Below are 22984 nucleotides of genomic sequence, written 5' to 3' on the forward strand. Positions count from 1 at the left end.
GGAAATATGCATTAAAATATGTACATGTTTAGAAAAGTACAGAAAAACACCCACATTTCCCAGTTCTACTGCCAGAAATAAGCAGTGAATGGAAAAAACACATATGAGATTTTTCCTTTTTTGGACTACTACAAACCTTACAATTCCCCTGCCAGCCTGGCTACCATGGGATTCTGGGAGTTGTAGTCCAAAAATAACATTTCAAGTTCTGAAAGAAAGGTAACTGATGCAATTGACTGAAAAGAGCGAAGATGGGAAAAGGAAAATTCGGCACCCATCTCTAATATGCTCCTTTTATTGTTATAAGACCTCTCACCCTACACTATATGTGAATGGGGGAGAGGTGCTGTCTTTCAGGAAGTTAGAGAAACATCTTTCAGGAAGTTACTCCAGCTGCAGGAGTTTGTACCTCTTTTAATAATATTGGGTGGGGGGGGGGGGCAAAATGAAGAAAAAAGATAAGCTTCCACAGTGGGTGGGCCTCAAGCACATCAAATGACCAGTTACAACATATACTACTGCAGTGTATACAAGAGAAATAATGGGAGTTGGAGTCCAATAATCTGACCACATGATTCCCACTCTGACTTACATGATTCATAGGATTTCAGAGAAGCAATAACCCTCTTCAGATGTTCAGAAAAGTCTCACCTCACAGGAAGAATCTCACTCCATGTGCAGACAGGGAACAACTTGACCCTGGCCCTTCCATTTCCACCTCCCTCTACACATGGAGTGACAATTTTACTGTGTAGATGGACTTTCTGAAAAGAACAGGCAATTTGGAGCTCTGGGGGGAAAAATCAGGATTTTAAATTGTGGCGTGACCCTCGACAGATATGGGAGAGTTTCCTATTCAGAAAACCACATTCTATGCTCTCCTCCTTTTCCCACATTTACTTAGCCCTGTTTTTAAACTGCTGAAGAAAAGCAATGTTAGTTTTTAAAAAGACCTTGGGAAAGTTCTTTGGACTACAACTCCCAGAATCCCATAGCATCCTAGTGAAGGGATTCTAGAAGTTATTGTTCAAAAAAAGTTTTTACCAGCTGAATATCTCCCCACAAATGATTAAGTGAGATCCATCCAACCAGCTATAATAATCATGATTTATTAAGAAGAGGAGGCACAGTAGGAAGACTGGTTGTGAAGAAAGCATTTGTCACAAGGTCTCTGCTTCAGTAACGTAGTGAGCAACATCAAAATGACCAGTTTGCCAAAAGCGTCTGGGATTATGTGCTCCTTTTCTTAATGCTTCTCTCAAAACCATGGAGACAAGGATGCCTTTTGCTAAGAAGATCTTAGCTTGGCGTTCTTGGCCAGTCTCCATGGATACCAGGTTTATACAATGCCCACACTGAAAGCAACAGTGGGAACAACAGCTAGTTCAGGCTTCTGTGCAAATTAAATGCAGCAAGAACTGACCTCTGCTAACAGCTTTGGGAGGGAAGGGGGGGAAGGTAGGAAAAAGGGCCTCCAGCCCACAGGAGGACCTAAACAGCTTCCAAAGATTTCAAAGAGTTGTGGCACACACATACTTCACGTTCTCTCCATTTTCTCCCCTTCTGAATGAAACACTTAAGCCAACATACTAAAAGGAGGGAGGAATGATCAAGTCTACATTCTGAGTAAGCCCATTATAAAAACCCTGGAACTTGAATTAATATGCACCCTGCAGACCTTATTTCAGCAGAGGACTTCAAAGTAACTAATTTTAAAAAGAGTGAGAGCTTTGCAAAATAATTGTAGTTTACAATAAAAGCCTACCCTGTTATATCCTATATGAGAGCCAACATGGCATAGTGGTTTCAGTGTTGGCCTATGACTCTAGAGACCGAGGTTCGATTCCCAGCTCAGTCACAAAATCCACTGGGTGAACTTGGGCAAGTCACACACTCTCAACCTCATGGGAAGGCAATGACAAACTTCCTCTGAACAAATCTTGCCAAGAAATCCCCATGACAGGTTCACCTTAGGGTCGCCATAAGTTAGGAATGACTTAAAGGCACACAACAACAACAACCCTAACCTATAAAGGTATTGTGATTTTGCCACTTTTTCAGTATAAGCTGCAAAGGCTACCCAAAGTGTGCACAAGATCAACCCATGAAAAAATCTATGATAAATCAAAGAGGAACTAAAAGGATTACTATCCTAGCTTTGTGGTTAACCAATGAACCACAATGAAACCTGGGCAGCTGGTTTCACTGATAATGAAACACTATTTCATGAAAATATTATTTTTGCGTACAGTAGGTCTTGCACACTAGGATAGGACAAAGCTGTCAATCCAATGAGAGTAGACCACCGAACCAACTGGATTTACATAAATGCTGACTTGCCATTCAACAATCCATTCAGTGGGGCCTCCTCTAGCTGAGACTAATGATTTGACTTTGGCCGGGGTGGGAACTATGCAGTCCCCCCACTGTTGCTAGAATGCAGCTCCCATTAGGTTCAACCAGCATAGCCAATGTGAGAAATGTGGTGCGTTATAGTTCAAAAACATCTGGAGGACTACATATAAACCCTAGTTCTGGTTGAGGCTAATGTCCTCAAATTTCAGCCACTTGTGAAATACAAGGGGTTTAGTTTTCTACAAACAAAAAAATTGGGGACAAAATTTGTCCCAATAAATCTAATGCCTTCTGCTACTGCCACTTTTTTCATCCCAAGCCATCTTGGGGGGGGGGGGGAATTACACTTCATTGGCAAACCAGGATGCAGCAAATGAGAAATGATGTGCTCTGGGTGTCAGCAAATTGGCCCCATTAGAAGGAATTTCTTTCCATGGGGGAAAGGCATTGGAATTCATTGGTGTCCAGACCTACCCGCCAAACCAAGAAGTATGTATTCTATTTTATTTTATCCAATTCTTTTTGAGTTTTATTCCCTCTTGCATTATGTTTTCTGACTCTGCATATTGTGTGGACCATACTTGATTCTGCATACACAATACTCATAATATTCTTGTACCCCACAATTGTTGCCTTCAAGTCATTCCTGTCTTATGGTGAGCCTCTAAGGCATGCCTATCATGAAGTTTTCTTGGCAGAATTTGTTCAGAGGGGGGTTGCCATTGCCTTCCTCTGAGGCTGAGAGTGTGTGATTTATCCAAAGTCACTCAGCAGTGGAAAAGTGACTGATAAATCTGACCTCTTCTAGATTTTCTTTTTAATTGAAAGTTGTCATTGGTTATTTTATTCTTAACTACAGGCTTAAAACTGCCAACCAAATCTGAGCTCTCCATTGTCACCTGTCTGCTCTTTTCAAAGTGATGACAACATCTTGTGATTTCACAAGCTCCTACCGATTAGAGACCTTACTCTTGTAACTAGTTGATTCGCCCACCAATCAAGTGAAAGCTATACCTTTCCAATATCTTTTGACAGCTGTCAAAACAAAGGTCTCATACAGGAGCCTGATTTAGGGGCTTAGTTTCCCACTAGCAAAAGAATCTACACATTGTGGGAACATATAAACTCCAGTATACTCAAAGCTGCATGATAGGCAAGGGACTAAAGAAAACAAAGCAAAAGCAAAGCACACTTCAAACATGGCGCAATGTGGTGCATTTAGGCTACCAGGTGTTGATCCCTGTTTTACTGTGTCACACTCAACTAAAGAAAAGTTGTGGGGTCCTACCCAAAAAGCTCAGGTAGGTACATAAGGTCATTAGTTAGTGCAACATGATACCAATTTCAAATCTGGAATCATTTAGAAACAGTGTTGCCAGCTCCTGCACTACAAATAGGTCTTGTTACTTAAACTGACCTGGAATAATATTCAGTATTTCCCAGTGCTGCAGTGGTCCATTTTGATTCCAGAAATTCGAAATCTAGATTAAGTCGAAAGTGGTAATCATTTCCATTGTAAAACTTTGCTACTTAAGAGACAGTATTCCAACATGGATTGTATTGCTGAAAACCCTATTTGCCTAGTATAGATTTAAGAATCTCAAAATCTAGTCAAAAATATACTGGATTATCCAAATTGAGATCTTTCTTCATTTGTCTTCCAAAGACATTATCAAAACATATTTGTAACCCTTGACTCTTTGATTACAAATTTTATAAATGTAAATTTTAATAACAGGCACTAAACTGCAGTGATGTTAGACTAATTATAAAAAACGTGATTTCAAATTAAGCTTGCAAATACAGTATCTTGTCTTTGTATCCTGGGTGAATATTGGAACACAAGACTATACATAGGAACATGAGTGCACAAGGGCTGGGTCACTGGATATATGTATGAATAAAGTCTTCAGAAGCTGGTCTTAAAGGCTGAACACGTTCATATGTATGCAGTGCTTCAGATGATCTAGTTCTAAACTGTATAGCATTTTAAAGGTCACATCAGCATTTTAAATTGAGCTAAAAACAAATTAGCTATTGTTACCAGGATTATAATATCAGGGTTATGTTATCAAGATTATGAGAGAACCAGTGTAGCATAGTGGTTGTACTGTTGGACGATGACTCTGGAGATAGGGTTCAATTCCCAGTTTAGCCGTGAAATCCACTGGGTGGCCTTGGGCAAACCACATTCTCTCAGCCTCAGGGGAAAGCAACGGCAAACCTTCTCTGAACAAAACTTGCCAAGAAAATTCCATGATAGGTTTGCCTTAGGGTTACCGTTGGTCAGAAATGACTTGAAGGCACACAACAACAAGAGCAGGGTTATGTGCTCTAAACACTTGCCCTTATAAGCATCCCAGATGCTATGTTGCATTCTCTGCAAGTTGTAAGTTTCTGAAATGTCTTGAAAGACAGCCTTACAGAGAGCACCAAAGAATGCACAGCTAAGATAAAGTACACTTCCTTTGGCAAGACACTGTGAGCACCAACACCACTTGTATCTTTGCAGGTAACAACAAGCCTAAAAGAATACCCAAGCTATAAACTGAATCATTCAGGGTGGAATGCAACCCTATCTAAAAATGTTTGCAAGTCTCCATTTAGTTCGGAAGACTTCCCAGCCCTCACCACTGTTATCTTGAGCCTGAACAGACAAGCCAAAATAAGGCTGCTTCAGGTCACTTTGGAGGTATGCATGCTGTTTAAATGACACACACATCTTAAGAGGCTAGAAGCTATGTCAAAGCTGCATTCTAGTACTTAGAACTGGAACGTGACTCTGATGTGGCTTCCGGTCTCTTAGGATGCATGCATCATTTAAACAACATACCTCCAAAGTGACCTGAAGCAGCTTTATTTTGGCCTGTCTGTTCTGGCCTCTTATTAAGTTTCCACTTCCTTGCCATCATCTATCCTTAAAACCCCTCACTCCAGGTACCTGTTCAGAAGTTCCACAGCCACGCTGGTATTAGCAGGTGGGAAAGAGATAGAATTGCATGTCTTCTGTATACTGATGAACCATTAGCCTAACCTCAAGGTAACTTCCTTCAACAGTTTAATTTAAGTATCTTAACAAGTGGCAAGATTGACACTTGAATCACTTCAGAGGCTAAGATCATGAAATGGAACGTGAGTTTTCCACACCACTTTCTCAGTCTATCTTTCCAGAAATGACGGGAACCACCATAACATCATTTCTTGCTGTTCCAGTCCAGAAAGAATATCCAAAAGTCTATGTTGTGATAGAGCAGCCTTTCCCAATCTGGTGTCCTTCAGCTGTTTTGGACTACCACTCTGATCATGCATGGCAATTGCCCAGAGGCTGACTGGAGCTGTGGTACACAGTATTAGGGAGATACAGGGTTAGAGAAAGCTGGCATTAGAGAAAGTCCAGGAGAACCAGCACATAGCCTACAGCCTGTGACACAATGCTGTTCAACTGGCAAGACTTGTGTCACTTTTACACATACACATTTTGCCCTTCCTGACCTCTCTAATTCTCTGGGTTCCAATGGGTCTGTGTCTGGTGCTGCCAAAGGCTACTGGCTCTTTACCAAGAGGAGATGGGTGTGATGGTGATTGTAGATAAGAGGCACCCAAGTTTTGATGGAGGCTAATTATAGACAAGCAGAGCTAGTCACTCGGCAATCAGACACTCTCTCTTATTCTTCTATGTCTTGAAGCCTCTCCTGAAGTTTGAGAAGCAGCTATCTGCTTCTTGATTCACTGGCTCATTCTCTCATGCAGATTCCCTCATCTTGACACTTGCAGTGGGACCACATCTGTGCTCAAAGCAAACTCTGAGAACTTAACTCTTTCCACACACACACACACATGCAATGTACATTTGTTTATGTTTTTTGTTCTCAATGAAGAGGCCACAGATTAATGACAGCATGTGTATTTTGCATATACAAGTTCTCATATTCATATCCTTCCCATTCTTTCTATTTTTCAGTCACCAGTCTTGGGAAAATGTGCGAGCAGAGACTTGAGAGAGCTTGACCATAGAGATTTGGGAGAATTGTTCAGGCTGAAGTGAGTCAGGCTAGACATTCTCACACTAAATACCTACAGCACTGCAATTCCACAATAACTACCATGCCAACATCCTATGGATTCGTGGAGCTTGTAGTCTGGCGATTCACCAGAGGAACTCTCTGGCTGAGAATTCTAAATACCCATTCCCTGAATTGTAAATCCCACATTAATGTATTGTGAAAGAGCCCTGGGAAAGGGAATCTCTAATCTACAGGATTATAACAGCCCTTATGGATTCATTCCCCTTCCAGCTTGCCATACTTATATCTCAGTTCTCTTTTCCCATTCCTCTACCAAAAGGAAAGGGCTGATCTCTGATCTGAATCAGACTAGAAAGAACCCCCCTTACTGGAAAAAGGTCAAGAGATGCCTCACTAAACTATTCTGAGTTAGAAGGACAATATAGGAGAATATAATAATAAAAATAATAATAAATTTTATTTGTATACCGTTTTTCCATAGATCAAAACGGTTTACAGACTATTAAAACTATTACAGACCATCTCATAAAAAATATGAAGTTAGATGAACTAAATATTTTACTCACTGTAAGGCACTTTCTTCTGGTGAGGCATGATTAATGCTGAAATATAAAAGATGTGACTTGGAAGTTAATAATACTTTATGTGCTCCAAAAGTGACAGTAAAAAATAGATACACTTGTTTTACATTCCCAGAATGATGAATTCATAGCAGGATGGGCAGCAATGTAAATGACTACTGATCTTATGAGACATAAAATACTTAGGACTGAAACCATAATTCTTTCCTTATTTGCTTACCAACCAATCTAGAAATCAGAAATAGTAACGCTGTTACACGGCCCTTACTTTAAAAGAAAGTCCTTTGTTTCATAATATACCATAATGGGTTTTTTTATTTCAGTCGTTCCCATGCTAGAATTTACTTTGAAATATCCACTCTCTTCCCTAGACTTCACACAAGTTGAAGAGACACCCCACACATTATCAACTCGTCCCATTCTGCTAGCTCTTCTTAGCTGATGCAATGAGGGCATCTTCAATAGGTGAACCTGGATGGCAATTATGACATGAACATACAAACATGCTCCCACTTGTAAGTCCATGTAGTATCTTCCATCAGGCCTCAGAAACAAGCTCTTATAAAGAAGAATTTATAAATTGTTCACAGGTCATCTAGTGCCATCATTAACACTCAAAGTCACTCAGGATATACATTTTTAAAATGTACAGGATGAATAACATTTAACCTAATCCATCATGACATGGACCACACCTCTGAAATAAATTCCAAATAGGATCTCAGTCTTAACACTCTTACAATGACAACAATCCAAATATAAATAGATAAACAAGGCAAGGCCTATTTAAACAATAATCCTGGTAGGAAAGAAAGGGTTCAGAAACAAAGGATTCAGAAACAAAAGGTTCAAAAACAAAGCCTTCAGCCATACACGCCATTCAGCCTGTAAGCAATAGAAAAGCACAGGAAAGTTCATTTCCAGTGCTTCTTTTCTGAAATCTCATCTTTCTTAATAAAGGTGTAACCATACACCTATTTACCTGAGAGTAACCACCACTGAATTTCATTTTGAGTAAGACTACACTGTTTATTGTCTATGACTCTTCCACCATTGTGGTGTGGGGGGGGGGGGGCGGGTAGGGTTTTCTTAATGACTGGGAGTATATAAAAGGAAAGACAATTATTAACACTGGATGGAACGGCAAGTATAAGCACTAATTATACTTATTTCTTGCTGACATTCCATCATAAGAAATCCAAGAGACCATTTTTCCTGCAGTTAGCTGGCTCCAGGTAGTCTATGTAAAACAATAGTCCAACACAAGTTTTGTTTTTATAACTGTTTTTTTTTAAAAGAAACAACACTATAAAATCAGTTTGTGTAAAGACTAAAATGGAACACTGTACACAGAAAAGGAATTGATGCTAAAGTGACACGGGTGAGAAAAATGTTACAAATCTATAGTTTTCAAATTATTAGTAGAACTATGCAACTCTATCATGTTTTTTATTCAGAAGTATTTTCCATGGACTTCAGTGATACCTAACCCCAGGTAGTACATATAGAATTCAGGGAATACATGTACAGGACAGATTGAACATAACTGCTACAATAGACAGTATGTACAGAAATCTTGTAGCACCTTTTAGACTAACTGAAAGAAAGAAGTTGGCATTATTATTATTATTATTATTATATTTCTTTATGTACTGCCTTCCTACTAGTAGAGGGACTCAAGGTGGCTAACAAAATTTAAAACAGACTAAGTTAAAACAGTGTGAAACATTAAAAATACAAAGTTTAAAAAACAAACAATTCAAACGATTAAAAGCATGACCTTTCATAGACTTAAGCCTGCTTCTTCAGATGCATTTGGTGGAGTGGTACGCTATGGACACCTCCACTCCATTAATGAAACTAGGCTTAAGTCTACAAAAGCTCATGCTGCCAACTTCTTTCTTTCAATTCATCTCACAGGTGCTACAAGACCTCTCTACATACTGTTTCTACAGACTAATGGCTATATCTTTGAATACTACCATAGACAGTCATTTATACAGTCATTTATACATTCTACCATCTTGATTTCTACCATGATTGGGTGTGATCATTGTGGATCATTGTGGAAACAAAATGTGTCTGAGAGAAATAATATGGAAGTACAGACTGAATATTTAAAGCATTTCAACATCTTTAACCTCATTTGCCCTAATCACATCCTTACACAGACTGGAAGCGTAAGGTTGCAAAATAGCAACTTGCCCAAGGCCACTCTGTCTGTGACTCAGCTGGAATATCAGGAACCTTCTCCTACTATCCACTGGATCTAAACAAGGCCCTTTTAAAGTGACTTTTCATCTCCTCTAGCAGGCTCATCTTTTTCCTTATCTGAAAAACACATGTTGCTTTTAAAGGTGATATGAAAAGGAATGACAAGTTAGGATCAGGTCTGAACCAAGCCCATTTAAAATCTTGTGGGAAAATATTTAGACTCCGGCATTTTCAAATATAGGCTACAACCCTGTCAACACTTTTTGTACTGGAGAAAAACTGCACTTCTGTCAATATACCATTTGAAGAAGCCTAAACAAGCTTTGTTCTCAGCATGCAGGAGGTGTTATCCTATCTACATGTTGACCTTGGCACAGGTTCCACTGGACTCAGCGGGAATTAATTAATTAATTATTGGCTAATCACAGAATCAATTTACCCCATGGGAGATATTTGAGTTACTTGTTCATCTTCATTTTCATATTATGCAGTTGTCTACTTATGATCACTTTTTTCCTTTGTTTTAATATCTGCTATGGTTTCTTGTGCATGTTTAAAACATTCCCTCCAGAGCTAGGCTTGCAAGAATATGCAATAAAGCAAGCCTTTATAGCACCTTTATATTCCATAAATTGAATAATAAGTCACCCTTCCTTTTTCACGGGGGATCCACAAAACAAAAGGGATTTCGCTTATATTCAAGCTCCATTGGCTTGAATATAGGCACGGGTCCAGGCGCCACAGGGTGCGCCCCATTCTTTCCCCCTCCATTCGTCCCTCGCATATAAGTGAGAGACACGAGTCTGAAGACCGCGAAAATAGAAGGAGGACTGTATAATCCTCACTTTTTAAAACTGGCATGTACATATTGTAATTCCCCAAATGGGGGAGACAGTAGTTTCATTAAGAATTTGAATAAGTACAGGGCCTGCACACTGTTGTAATAAGATTAGTGACAAGACCCTGTAACCATACTGTCCTTTGCAAGCTGAATCTACATTCTTCATGCAGGGAAAGAGAGGAGAAACTACATATAATCTTTATTTCCTGATACTGTCGTCTCAGTGAAGGAAAGAATGCTAAAACTCTTCCAAGGCCTGGACAGCAGATGCATCTTTGTGAAGTGTCCAGTATGAGTGTTTAATGGGATGCTCACAGGAAATGTAATTCACTTAAGTTTCTTACATTCATTTGTATCATTGCCAGTCTAAATATCACAGAAGTTTTACTGTCCTATTCCCACAGAGCTCAGGGGGACTTATAAGTGTTTACAATTCTTAGGCCACAATCCTGTAAACACTCTAGTGGAAGTCTTATTGAACTCCATGGGAGTATATCTGAACAAACATGAATAGGACTGGGCTATAAGAAAGTAATTCTTATTAATAAATACAACTGATTCTTTGTTAATATGATTAATGTGTGGTTCTTTCATTCTGACTCTCAATAAGCTACATGGGAATTGGTGTAAATGAATAAAAATCCAGAAATGTAGGAATGAGATCAGAAATATATCTATTTTCTCCCACACTGACCATGCTATTATCTTGCTGTTATATTTTACATATGTCTACTCAGAAGCAAGCTCCAGTGAATTCAATGGGGTTTACTCTTATGTAGGTGTCATACAGGAACTACACATTGGACTCCCTTTCAGCTTCAGGAGCACATTCACTATCAGAGAAGTTCATAGTTATATTACAAAAATAGTGGTGTGTGGCAAGGGCAAAGAAGATGGGACTAGAAATACCAGCAGATTTTAGTTTACATTTGGTACTGACTAACTAAGAGCCATTTCAACTTTTTAGAATAGGGAAAGCCTGTATGAAAGCTGGGAAATCACCAAATGATGGCCATCTGGGGAAGCTATGAGCTGGATTCAATCAAAGGGCCTAGGGTTCCCCCATTCATGTTATGGGACTGCAGCCAGACTTGGTCAAGAAAAAAGTTTTCAAGACCCAGTGCTAGGGACTTTGAATGGAATTTTTATTATGTCCACAGAGTAACCTACACATGTTTACGCAGAAGTAAGCTGCAATGTGTTCAGCAAGCCTTGTCCTGTTCCCAAGTGTGTTCAGGACAGCAGCCTCAAATGAGAAGTAGTTTTATTTCCAAATGCTGATAAAGAGAAGATATCCTCCCAGTGCTGAATAATCTATGTGAAGTAAAGTAAGGTGAACATATCACTGTGCCACCCTGAACACACCAATCTCATTTGATTTTGGAAGCAGAGCACAATCAGGCCTCATCAGTACCTGGGCAAAAAACAATTACAAGGAAACACCAGCAATTTCAAGGAAAGACTAAGAAAATAATCTTGCTTAAAATCCCAGAGAGCCATTGCTATCAGTTCACAGTACTGGACTAGATAGACCAATGGTCTGACTCACTATGGGTGCATTCACACTGTTGAGATAATGCAGTTTGATACCATCTAAACTGCCATGGCTCCACCCTCTGGGATCTGTAGTTTTGTGAGGCACCAGCACTCTTTGGCAGAGAAGGCTAAAGACCTTGTAAAACTGCAAATCCCAAGATTCCACAGGATGGCAATACAGGATTTAAAGTAGTGTCAAACTACATTAATTCTACAGTGTAGACTCACACTATATGGCAGGTTCCAGTGACTGATAAGATTCTACTTATTAGTTTTATATACTGTAGTACCTATAAAATTGTTTTATTTTTTTCCCTTTGAAAACAATACTTTTTGCAAAGGCCCCTATTTGTGTGAAATTACAAACCAAGAAGTCTTATCTCTCTGCTTGATATATTGAAGGCTTATAACAGAATCCAGATGAGCAATAAACTCTATAAAAAATTAAACACAGTATGAAGAAAAATATCCTCAGAGCAGAAACTAACAGTTTAAAGACTGTGGTGATTAACATCTTATGCTGTTACGTTATTCATTTCTTTCATGGAAACTAACAGATTGTTCTTCCCTTTGGTTTCACAACAAAATGTTATATGCCTTACTATTTCTATATTTCTTCTTTTGTAACTGCTAATTCATCAGTGCAAGGGCTGCTCTTTATGAAGTCTGCCCACACTTCTCTAGCTTTGTTCAAATACTGAACTCTGTTAGATGCACACATGAGATTACAGTTTTAAATTACTCTGTTGCAGTGCAGCAAGAGGAAGGCAAAATGTGTAACACCACTTTAAGAACTACTGCTTTTTGTGCCAGGATGTCTCTTGAGTATTTCTTCTTTCAAACAGAAGTGAAGCTGCTATGCTTGTTTTGCAGGAATTAAAGACTACAAACCTATACTGTACACACTTGCATAGAGGTTAGGTCATTTAATTCAGCAGGATTTAATTTAGGGTAGAGAAGAATGAGATTGCACAGACTGACTAATCCTGTATCTTGTTCACTCCCAGAAAATTAAATAGGTGTTAAGACTTCAATGATTCCTGAAATCATTTTTGTTGCTGTTGTTCTTAAAGTGACAACACCAGAATATAATGTTCTAGGAAGTTTTTAAACATCCAATACCCATTTTAATATTGTCATTGGTCAAGCAATGTGTTGTTTTTCTGGGCTCATACCTGGATAATTTGATTGTTCTGTGAGCAGGTGGCTTTAGCACCCTAGCACTTTCACATTCTTAGTTACATAAGAAATTTTTGCATATACAAAGCTTCAGCCCATAATAAACCAGTTATAACCTGCCTGTATAACAGTCCCAGCTTCTGCCAACGTAGCAGTTCAAAAGCATGCTAATGCAAGTAGATAAATAGATACCACTTTGGTGAGAAGGTAAACAGCATTCTGTGCAGTCATGCTGGCCACATGATCATAGAGTAGTCTCTGAAAATGCTGGCTCTTCGGCTTAGTAATGGAGATGAGCTTATGGTCAGACACAACTTGACAACGGGGAATACCTTTACCTTTATAACAATATATCTATATTGTTATTTTGGGGGAAAGAGAACAAGCTGTAGATATGCTGTATTTTCAGTCTTGCCATTGGGACTTTGGCAAATGATGCATTGTATGCTGTCAGCCACAGCTTAATGCTTTATATGCATATACCTGTGGTTTTCGCTTTCCTACTCTGTTGATAACATATGGCTTCTTTAACAAAAAATCTCTCATGCTCACACACTAAATAGGCTGTGTTGTTTAGAAACCAGAACTGATATAGTGAAAACAAATGGGCATTACTTTACAAATTGCCCACACTTAGGAAACTGGATTGGAACTCAGTTCCTTCATCCTACAGTGAATTGTACCTTATCTACTAACCCACAGTGCCCCCTAGACTCTGCTTACAGCTACAGCCTTTTACTACTTACACTTCCGCCTATAACAAAGCATTTCCATTACAGTAGAGGACAGGAAGAAGTATTGATAATTAAATCATTTGTTTTAAATTTAATTTCTATTTGTAAGATGGTTTTGCTCTCAAAGCAGTCTCTTTCTGCTAGATAAAGCTTTTCCCTTGTTGAGCAAAGCGTTTCAAAATGTTGTTTTTATTTATCAGAAGTATCCAATTGAGTACAACACCCTTTCATAGTGCATCTACTGAAGTTGACAACAAAGCAAGAACTCTTTGAACTTAAGTTTGTTGTTGTGTACCTGTCAAGAAGACAGATGTTCGGAAACTGTGGCAATTACTACTTGACTGCTGAAGACAGTGACACTCAAGGATATGGGTTAGCTTACCAAACATGGTAGTTTTCCACCATACAAGAAATGAGCATCAGACCTGGAGATACTTCAGAGATCCTGGTTCTTGTTTAGATATTTATGAGCAGATGATACATAGCAGAGACATGACAGATAAACCCCCTTTCATAGAATAAAACCTTGCATAGACAAATTATATTAAAATGCAGCATCTGAAGTGGCATGGAACATATCAGTGTTCTACTTCCACATAAATATTTTAACACTTGCTCCCAGGCAAGTAATACGCTCGCACCCAGCAAATAAATTACAACACCCATCCTTTCCAGCCAGCATAGTCAATAACTTGCAGAGGGAGGAAAATGAGACTTGCAGTCCAACCTATTTGGAGGACAACAGGTTTGGAAAAGTTTTCAGTAGAGCTATTCTGCTCTTAAGATGTAATTGCTCTAAGCATATACATACACTGCTATAATATACACATCAAACTGTGCAAATTGGACAGCAGCAGGCAAATTACATATCTCAGAAGAGCCAAATTCTCAACCAGCATAAACTACAATAAAACATATTATAAATTTGTACCAGCCTAAACATATGAAGTGGGGATGACACAAATAGGTCACTGAAAACATGTATCTCATACAAGTACACATCAAGAAGCTCAGATGGGGCATTACTCCCTGTTGAGTGTGGTTAATTTAGGGCTGACACTGTTTCAATGTGTGAAATAATCATTATTCTGATTCAACATGTTGCAGAGACCTGCTCCTTTTGGTATCTGTAATGTTGCTCTAAAATTCACAAGCCCCTAAGTCTTTAAAAATGACAACAGTAAGAGTCAGGACACACAAGAGAACTTCAAAAGGAGCAATCCTTTTCAAACCCTTAGCATTACTGCAGAATTAAGAAATCTGAGGGGATAGAATCAGAAGTATTTTTGCTCTTCTCTACAGCTGGCTCTGTCAATGAGCAATTCACTATTGTATCTTTGCTATCAAGAGATAAAGGGCACCACATAGGAGCAGTGGTGTTTGTTCTGGAAAGTTCTTTGCAGAATTCTTAGTCTTAAGAAGCAATCTTTTCAGACAGAGAAGCACCTTTCTATCCTTGGTGGTTTGCAAGGTTCTTGCAAACAGATGTTTATCAGGCATGCATAGGATTTCCAGACATTTCTTAAGGTCTTCATTATGTTCAGTTGCCTTATAAACTCAGAAGTCTGAATTCATGTATGCCCACCACCTTCTCAGAATAGCTTCTGTGTCTGATCAAGTGGGCTGTTGTCCATGAAAGCCTATGCCACCATTAAGTAGTTATATCATACTAGGATTGTCACCTTTTCAAAAATGTGTGTGTACATTTCTGGCAGGATTCCTCTTTCCAAACAGTAGCAGTCAGAAATCTCAAAAATAAATACCTTTTTAGACATGGACTTCCAAATATGCAGGGTCACCCACTGTATTTCAGTCACATAACTTTTTATAATATATGAACATAAGGGGTTCTCTATTTTGCAGGTGTATCCCTGGTGTAAAAACACCCCACCACACTTCCCTGGAACACCAAGAGAGAAAATGTCAGCCCTAACAACTACTACAAACCTGCTTTCTAATCTTCATTGACAGGTCAAGAACTTGGAAAAGTCACTCTTTAAACCTTGCTTCCCAGAATCCCCCAATCAGCATCTGGCTGGGGTATTCTGGGAAGTGTTATAAGGTTTGTTCACAAGCTTTAGGTCTCACTTTTCTTTCTCTGAAGAGCCACCCAAGTGAAATGGTTTGAGTGTTGGACTACGACTCTGGAGACCGGGGTTCGAATCCCCGTTCGGCCATGGAAACCCACTGGGTGACCTTGGGCAAGTCACATGCTGTCAGGTTCAGACTGCATCTACACTGTAGAAAGAATGCAGTTTGACACTACTTTAACTGCCATGGCTTCATTCTACAGAATCCTGGGATATGTGGTTTTGTGAGGCACCAGCACTCTTTAGCAGTGAAGGACTAAAAGACCTTGTAAAACTACAAACCCCAGGATTGCATAGGATGCAGCAACAGCACTTAAAAGTGGTGCCAAACTGTCTTATTTGTATAGTGTAGATGCACCCTCACAGAGGAAGGCAAAACACTCAAAAGTGGTGCCAAACTGCATTATTTCTACAGTGTAGATGCACCCTCAAAGGAAAGGCAAAGCCAAACTGCATTATATGTCTACACAGGGTAGATGCCAAGAAAACTCGGAAAGGACTTGAAGGCACACTACAACAGACACAGCCTCCATCTCCAAATGCCCCCCCCCTCTCTCTTTAGCACTGCTCCATTTTCATCCCGCAAAAGGGGCCATTCGACGACCTTTTCCCTCACACAACCAACTTTCAAAACTTGGCAGCCGCTGGGTCTTTTTCTTTCTTCCGGAGGCGGCTCCATCCTTCCCTCCTTTGAAAACCCAAACCTTCTTTCCTCACCACAGACACCCTGCAGAGGACCACCTTTTGAACCCTTTCCTTCAGAGCAGAGGCTCCAAGGAGGAAGAGGAGAAGGAGGAGAAAGAAGAAAGAAGCCAACCTCGCTTTAGAGAGCATCCACACGGTAGAAATAACTCGGTTTGAGAGCATTTTAACTGCCATGGCTCCATGCTCTGGACCTCTGGTGCCCCAACAAACGACCATTCCCAGAATTCCAGAGCATGGAGCCATGGCAGTTAAAGTGCTCTTAAACCGAGTTAGTCTCTACTGTGTGGATGCAACCATGCAACCAGCTGCCCCTCCTTGGGACTCTGGGAAATGCTTTTGTTTACACACAGAAGGCTTGTCTGGACATCCATTTTATCCCTCACTCCGCCTTTCCAGACCTCTCTGAGGGAGTTTTCCAAAGTTTAAAACACCCCAAAGCTTCCCTCTCTCTCTCTCCTCCCCCACCATTTTAAAGCAAAGCTTTAACTTTCCTCTCCCTCCCTGAGGAAAAGAGAGCATTGGGACCCACAGAGGTCCTCCTTTTCCAGGACACGTCCTCCACTTCATGTCCCCAAAACGCCCTCCATTTGGAGCATTCCTGGGATTGAAGCATGACTTTTGGAACTTGTCTTTGCTGGTGTCCTCCATTATTGCTCCAATGCCCTACATTTTGGGCTGCCTCTTTCCCACAACGACACACACAAACACACAACAGACACACATTTCTCTAATACGCAAAACAGGCAAGAATGGACTCTGGGCAAAGGGTTTCTTCCAGCAGCTGAACAACCAACAAATAACTAAACAAGATATATTATTAATATTAATACCTATGTTAAAGCTTACTATAAAAATATATATTTATATATAGGTGTATGTAAAATGACGGTTTGAAGCATGTCAAAACTGCAGGGATATTAGGTTATCGGTTTATACAATTAAAAAACAACAACAGCTTAACACCATGACAACTTTCGGGGGGGGGGGGTGGAAGTAGTCCTTGGTAAGCCATAAAAATGCATGGGCTGGAGAAAGGAGGTTAAAAATCTGAGGGGTTAAAAAGTCAGTGGTTCAAAGTCTGAGGGGGGGAGGACAAGGAAAGAGAGCAAGCCCCCCAAAATCCAAAGCCAAGAGGAAGAAAAATGAGAGAGGTTTGGTTAGTTTTCCAACCAGAGTGAAAAAGAAAAGGAGGAGGAGGAGGAGGAGGAGGGAAAAGTTTGTGCGACGTTGTAGTTGAAAAAGGCATCCGAAGAAAGAGAGTTAAATGGAGTGAAGGAAGAAGGAGAAGAAGAGTCCTTGGCTTTGAGGCCGAAGAAGGAGAGGGAAAAAGGCCCATCGGATCTCACCCATGAAGAGGCAGAAGAGGTCGAGGCAAATGAGCAGAGCCTTCTTGCTGGGGCTTTTGCTGGGGTTGTTGTTCAGAGCCGGGCTGCCTCCGTTTTTGGACTCCGGAACCATCGCCTTGTCGTACTTGTAGTTCTGCATGCTGGCGGTGGGTCTGGGGCTGAGCCTTGCCAAGGAGAGAAAGGGCAAGAGAAAAGGGCGAAATCCAGGCCAGAGGGGCTTCTTCTTCTTCTTCTTCTTCTTCTCAGGTCCGGATCTCCCTTTGCAGGAGGAGAGGAAAAAAGAAATCGCTCCTGGTTTTGGTTACTTTGCCCGGTGGATAGTTTTTGTAGCAAGTTTTGGGGCTTGGAATAAATCGGCGAGCTCTTTCTCTCTGCCACCCTCAGCTCTGGCTGCTACTGAGTCTTTGTTGCTCTTGAAAAGAAGACCCAAGGCGATGGGGAAGGAAGGGGAATCAAACCCTCCTCTCCGATCATCCAAAGGGGAGGACAAGTTGTTGGAGAAGTCGAGGCGACCGATCCAGGGCTGGGGCTGAGGAGGAGCTCCTTTGCAAAGCCTTGCAGAAACACCCACTGTAACTTCCCCAGCAGCTCCGGCGGAGGCGAAGCTGTGAGCCAGCTGGCTTTTCTTTCTGCACTTTTATTATTGCCTGGGCTCCTTCTCCAGCCCTCTTGCTGCCGGGAGGAGCCAAGGACAGCCCCCTTTCCTGAAACTGACATCGACATCACTTTAAGCCCACTTTCTTCAACCCCCCCTCCTTTCTTTCCCCCTTTGGCAAAGGAGGACCAGGCTCCAGGAAAGCAGCAGCAAGGAAGCCCCTAGCGTCCCAAGGAGAAAAGGCAGCCCTTCCTTCTGCGCTTTTGCTGCTGGTGTTTGGGTTCTTCTTAAGGTGGACTTTGGAGAGAGACCTTTGTAGCACTTTTGAGACTCACTGAAAGGCAGACGTTGGCAGCAGGAGCTGTCCTAGGAGTTTATCACACTAGGGCTAGTTTTGGCATTAAAGAGAGACCAAAGCGCTTTGAAAGTACCCCACAAATAAAGCGGAAATGGTGAGTCGTTGTACAAATGATTATCACACACAATATCAGACATGCATTGTCACTGGAATCCCAAAAGTAAAAAGATCCGCATCAATGCTTCTCTGAGTGTTATCACACTAGTGAGTTCCCACAGGAAAACAAAAGTTAAAGTACATTCGGATGTAAACCAAACTTGCAAATGCGGTTAGTTTATCACCCTAGGGCACGGCCCAAGTGAAATGACACAAAGTTAATCTGCAAAGCAGAGAAAACCGGCAGCTTTTTTTTAACTTTTGGGTTCTGAAAGTAAAAAGCTGTCAGTTTTCTCTGCTTGGCGTTTGGATTAACTTTGCGTTAACTGCGACGTCATGTGATGAACTTTAGGCATTTCTGGGTTTTCTTTGCTTTAAATCTCATTTAAGTCCATTTTCCCACGGAATCTCGCTAGTGTGATATAGCTATTTGTGACCACTTTAATGGCAAGTTTTGTGTGACATCGTGTGAAATTGTTTTGTGTAATTACCTGATTTTTCCAGAATATTCATGGGATAAACTCCCGATCTTCTTTGTATGATAAACTCCCTAGACTTCAGTCTACTTCCTCAGATGCATTTTGAGGGAGTGGAAAGCCAGGGACAGACCTATATAAGCCATCAGTGTGTCAGAATGTCCATTCCAATTCAAAATACATATACTAACGGCATATATAGGTCTGTCCCCGGCTTTCCACTCCACCAAATGCATCTCAGAAAGTAGACCTAAGTCTGTGAAAGCTCATGCTGCCAACTTCTTTTTTTATAAAATAACAATAATACATTGTTGTTATTAATAATAATACATTATGTAGAGAGCTCTTGTAGCACCTTTGAGGCTAACTGAAAGAAAGAGGCTGGCAGCATGAGCTTTCCTAAAGTCTATTTCCTCAGATGCATTTAGTAAAGGAAGTAGACCTAAGTCTACAAAAGCTCATATTGCAAACTTCTTTCACTTAGTCTCAAAGGTGCTACAAGAGCTTTCTACATACTGATTCTACAGATGAAATGGCCATATCTTTTTTTGTTGGGGGAGGTGTTGTTGTTGTTGTTAATTTGTTCCAAATCAGTGCTGTCCTGTTTCTTGTCCTAGTTGATGGCAAAGTTGATTTACTTACTTACTACTAAAGAAAAGTGACTTTTTCCAAGTTCTGGTTAAAAGCATCTGTATTCCACCTAAGTCTGCAACTGCAGAAATAGTGCAACAACAGCAGCAACAACAATAATGTGTCACCATGCATTATGTATAATGTGTTATGTATTGTGTATAAACAAATGAGGCCTAGAGCAGATCAAACCAGAAATCTCTCTGGAAGCCAAGATTACTAGCCTGAGGCTGTCATACTTTGGCCACATCATGAGGAGGCATGACTCGCTGGAAAAAACAATAATGATAGGAAAGGGAGAGGGAAATAGAAAGAGAGAAAGGCCACATGCTAAATGTATGGACTCTATTAAGGAGGTCATGGATATGAATTTGCAGGACCTGAGCAGAGCAATAGGGGGTCTTGGAGATATCTCATGTACAGGGTCGCCATGGGTCGAGATCAACGCAAGGGTGAATAACAACAACAACAATAATGTATATAATGTATTATTCAAATATATAGCCATGTTAGTCTGTAGAATCAGTATATAGAGAGATCTAGTAGCACCTTTAAAACTAACTGAAAGAAAGAGGTTGGCAACATGAGCTTTCCTAGACTTAGGTCTACTTCCTCAGAAAATGCATATAAAGAAGTAGACATTAGGAAAGTTCATGCTGCCAACCTCTTTCTTTCAATTAGGCTCAAAGGTTCTACAAGATCTCTCTACATAATGCATTATTATTATTATTATTATTATTATTATTAACAATGTATTATTATTGCTGTTGTTGTTGTTACTGTTGTTATAATCACTATTTCTTTATATAACACCATCCATGTACATGGTGGTTTAAAAGAGAATAAAACATAACTATTTCAATAATATGAAATGCTAAAATACAACTGCCATGGGATTTCTAGTTTGCTTTGTGGGACCAGAGTTCTCTGATAGAGAAGGCTAAATGTTTCATAAAACTACAGATCCCAGCATCCCATAACATTGAGCCAGGGCAGGTAAAGCGGTGTCAAACTACATTGTTCCTGCAGTGGAGAAACATCCTAAATCATTTTATCAATTAAAACACCAGAGCAATTTAAAAAAAGATTATAGTAGAATACAAACTGAAAGAAATGACCCTTTACACCTGGGTGGGCAATTTTCGTGGACTTGAGGGGCAGGGTTGTCTGCCCCTGGAAGCTTTCAGGAACCACATGGACAGCCCAAAGTGCATTCCTCACAACAGCAGTCTGCTTTTGAAAGGTTTTTGTTTTGTTTTGTTTTTTTGTTAGTGTGCTAAACTGTGCAACCCAGTTAAAAGATTAATTGTCATTCCTAGAAGCAGTTTCCAGAAGAAAATGAACAGCCCATCCAAGTCTTGGAGGGTCGGGCCAAAAAGGCTGTAGGAGCCCTAGGACTGCCCCCCTTCCCCCTACTTTAAAACAAGCCAAAACAATATTACAACCAAACAGGGGTTTGTTCTGTTTTTTAAATTCTGTTCTCATTTGGTATATCCTTAATTGCCCTTAGTCTGCTTTTGATCTCAACAACTGCAGGCTCTTCAATATAATAGAGAGTAGGCTTCCTTGGGTAAATCCTGTAGTTTTTTAGGAGTGGCACTTCACCCTAGGACACATAAAATGCTAAAACTGTCCAGAATAACTTTGTCTGAACATGGCAGCCAGCCTTCATACTTCAGGGATTAAAACAGTGAGAGACATGAGAAGGCACTGTTTTTGAAAGCCAGCATGATATGGAAATTTGAGGGTTGGACTGGGACTCTGGAGAAAAAAATTCCAACCTCCACTTAGTCATGGAAGTCCACTGGGTGACCTTGGCCAAGTCACACTCTCTCAGCCTAAAAAGAAAGCAATGCCAAACCTCTGAATAAATCTTGTCAAGAAAACCGCATGATAGGGTGTAAGTCAGAATTAACTTGAAGGCACAAAACAACAAAAACAGCAAACCATTCCCAGATACCTACTTTTTCCAAAATTGACCTCTGTAAAGCAAAATATGTGTGATGATTTGCTAATTACAGTATATTCCAAAATTGTGGGGCTTAGCTGCACAAAACCCATGATTTATGAGTCATAATTTGCAGATGTATACTTCTGAGCGTTTTTTTGTTTTGTTTTGTTTTTTGCTTCCTTGCTTCTTTACAAATGCCATACAAGTTGGTACTTTTTGTCCCTTAATTTATAATTGTAGTCTACATGTGTAATGGGTTCCAGATTCTTCTCTCACGTTTGTTTTGTTTCTTAGAATCTTTGCTTTGGGAAAGGAATATTAGTACAAGCCTTGTGACAATGGCGGTTACCTTCAGCCCATGCTTATAGTAGAGGGAGTGTTTTGTCCTGTCAAAGTGAGCTGATGTATTCTCTCAAGCTCAGAACTCAGGCTCCAGCAAGGCCTATTTTAAATGCAAACACTTCCAGAAGCTGCAATTTACCTCTTTTTCCCCAGGAATGGGGGAGTTGGGGACCATAATAACAGACCTGGAGGGCTTCATGGGGCCCTAGGTAGCACTTTCCATATAACTTGTATATATGCTGGCAGGAGATCTTTGTTATTGTAGTGGAGCAATCTGATCAGACATCTACCACAGGGAAATAAAAGCCGAAAAACCAGGATGGGTTGAAATTGAGGAGATGATTCGAATTAAGCAGCCAGGTACAGTGTGTGTGTATGTGAAAATGTGAGGGTGTGGGTGTGTGTAAGAGAGAGAAAGAGAAAACAGTTGTTGTACAGAGTGGTAAGTACAAATCTTGGTGACCCGTATTTGAATTTTCTGTTTCCTGGATTACCTTGAACCAGGGATTGCCAACTTGTGCTCTGAGGAGCCCTCAAGGGCTCCACATGCATTTCCCAGGTGCTCCACGGCTGCTCCAGAAAAATGAAAGAAATAAAAAATGAAGGAAATTAAAGAATACGAATATATTCTTATATATACTCCTAAACATCATGAGCTTGTAAGGCATAGGGTAGGCCTCTTAGGGGCTCCACCATAGAAATAAAGGCTCTGCAGGTCAAAAAGGTTAGGAACCCTTGCCTTGGACAAATTGCTAGTAGCACACTATTTCACTAGTCCACTTATGTTGGAGTCAAAGCTGAGATTATAATGGTTAAGCACAGGGTAAAACAGTGCTACTGACAATTACATCAATACATCATGAGTGCTATGATAATAAATATAAAGGTAAAGCAGAGTGGGTTGAGTGCTATGACTCTGGAGTCCAGAAT

General features: G+C 40.3%; 1 protein-coding gene across 2 annotated transcripts in view; it reads right to left on the reverse strand.

Moving 5' to 3' along the window:
* Positions 1-18330, reverse strand: part of PLPP3 (phospholipid phosphatase 3) — an 85404-nt gene extending 67074 nt beyond the window's left edge. Inside the window, exons 1-2 of one of the 2 annotated variants that reach the window (XM_089515237.1) lie at positions 17607-18330; positions 6947-6982 (exon numbers count right to left, since the gene is read on the reverse strand). In XM_089515237.1, the coding sequence (XP_089371363.1) occupies positions 6947-6982; positions 17607-17745 (175 nt within the window). In that variant the 5' untranslated portion in view covers positions 17746-18330. The remainder of the gene's footprint in view (positions 1-6946; positions 6983-17606) is intronic. The other variant, XM_089515238.1, reaches the window with a different exon arrangement.
* Between the last annotated feature and the right edge of the window lie 4654 nt (positions 18331-22984).

Source organism: Sceloporus occidentalis, unplaced genomic scaffold, assembly GCF_023333645.1.
Source record: "Sceloporus occidentalis isolate IW3139 unplaced genomic scaffold, rSceOcc1.0.p SCAF_3, whole genome shotgun sequence".
NCBI classification, from domain to species: Eukaryota; Metazoa; Chordata; class Lepidosauria; order Squamata; family Phrynosomatidae; genus Sceloporus; species Sceloporus occidentalis.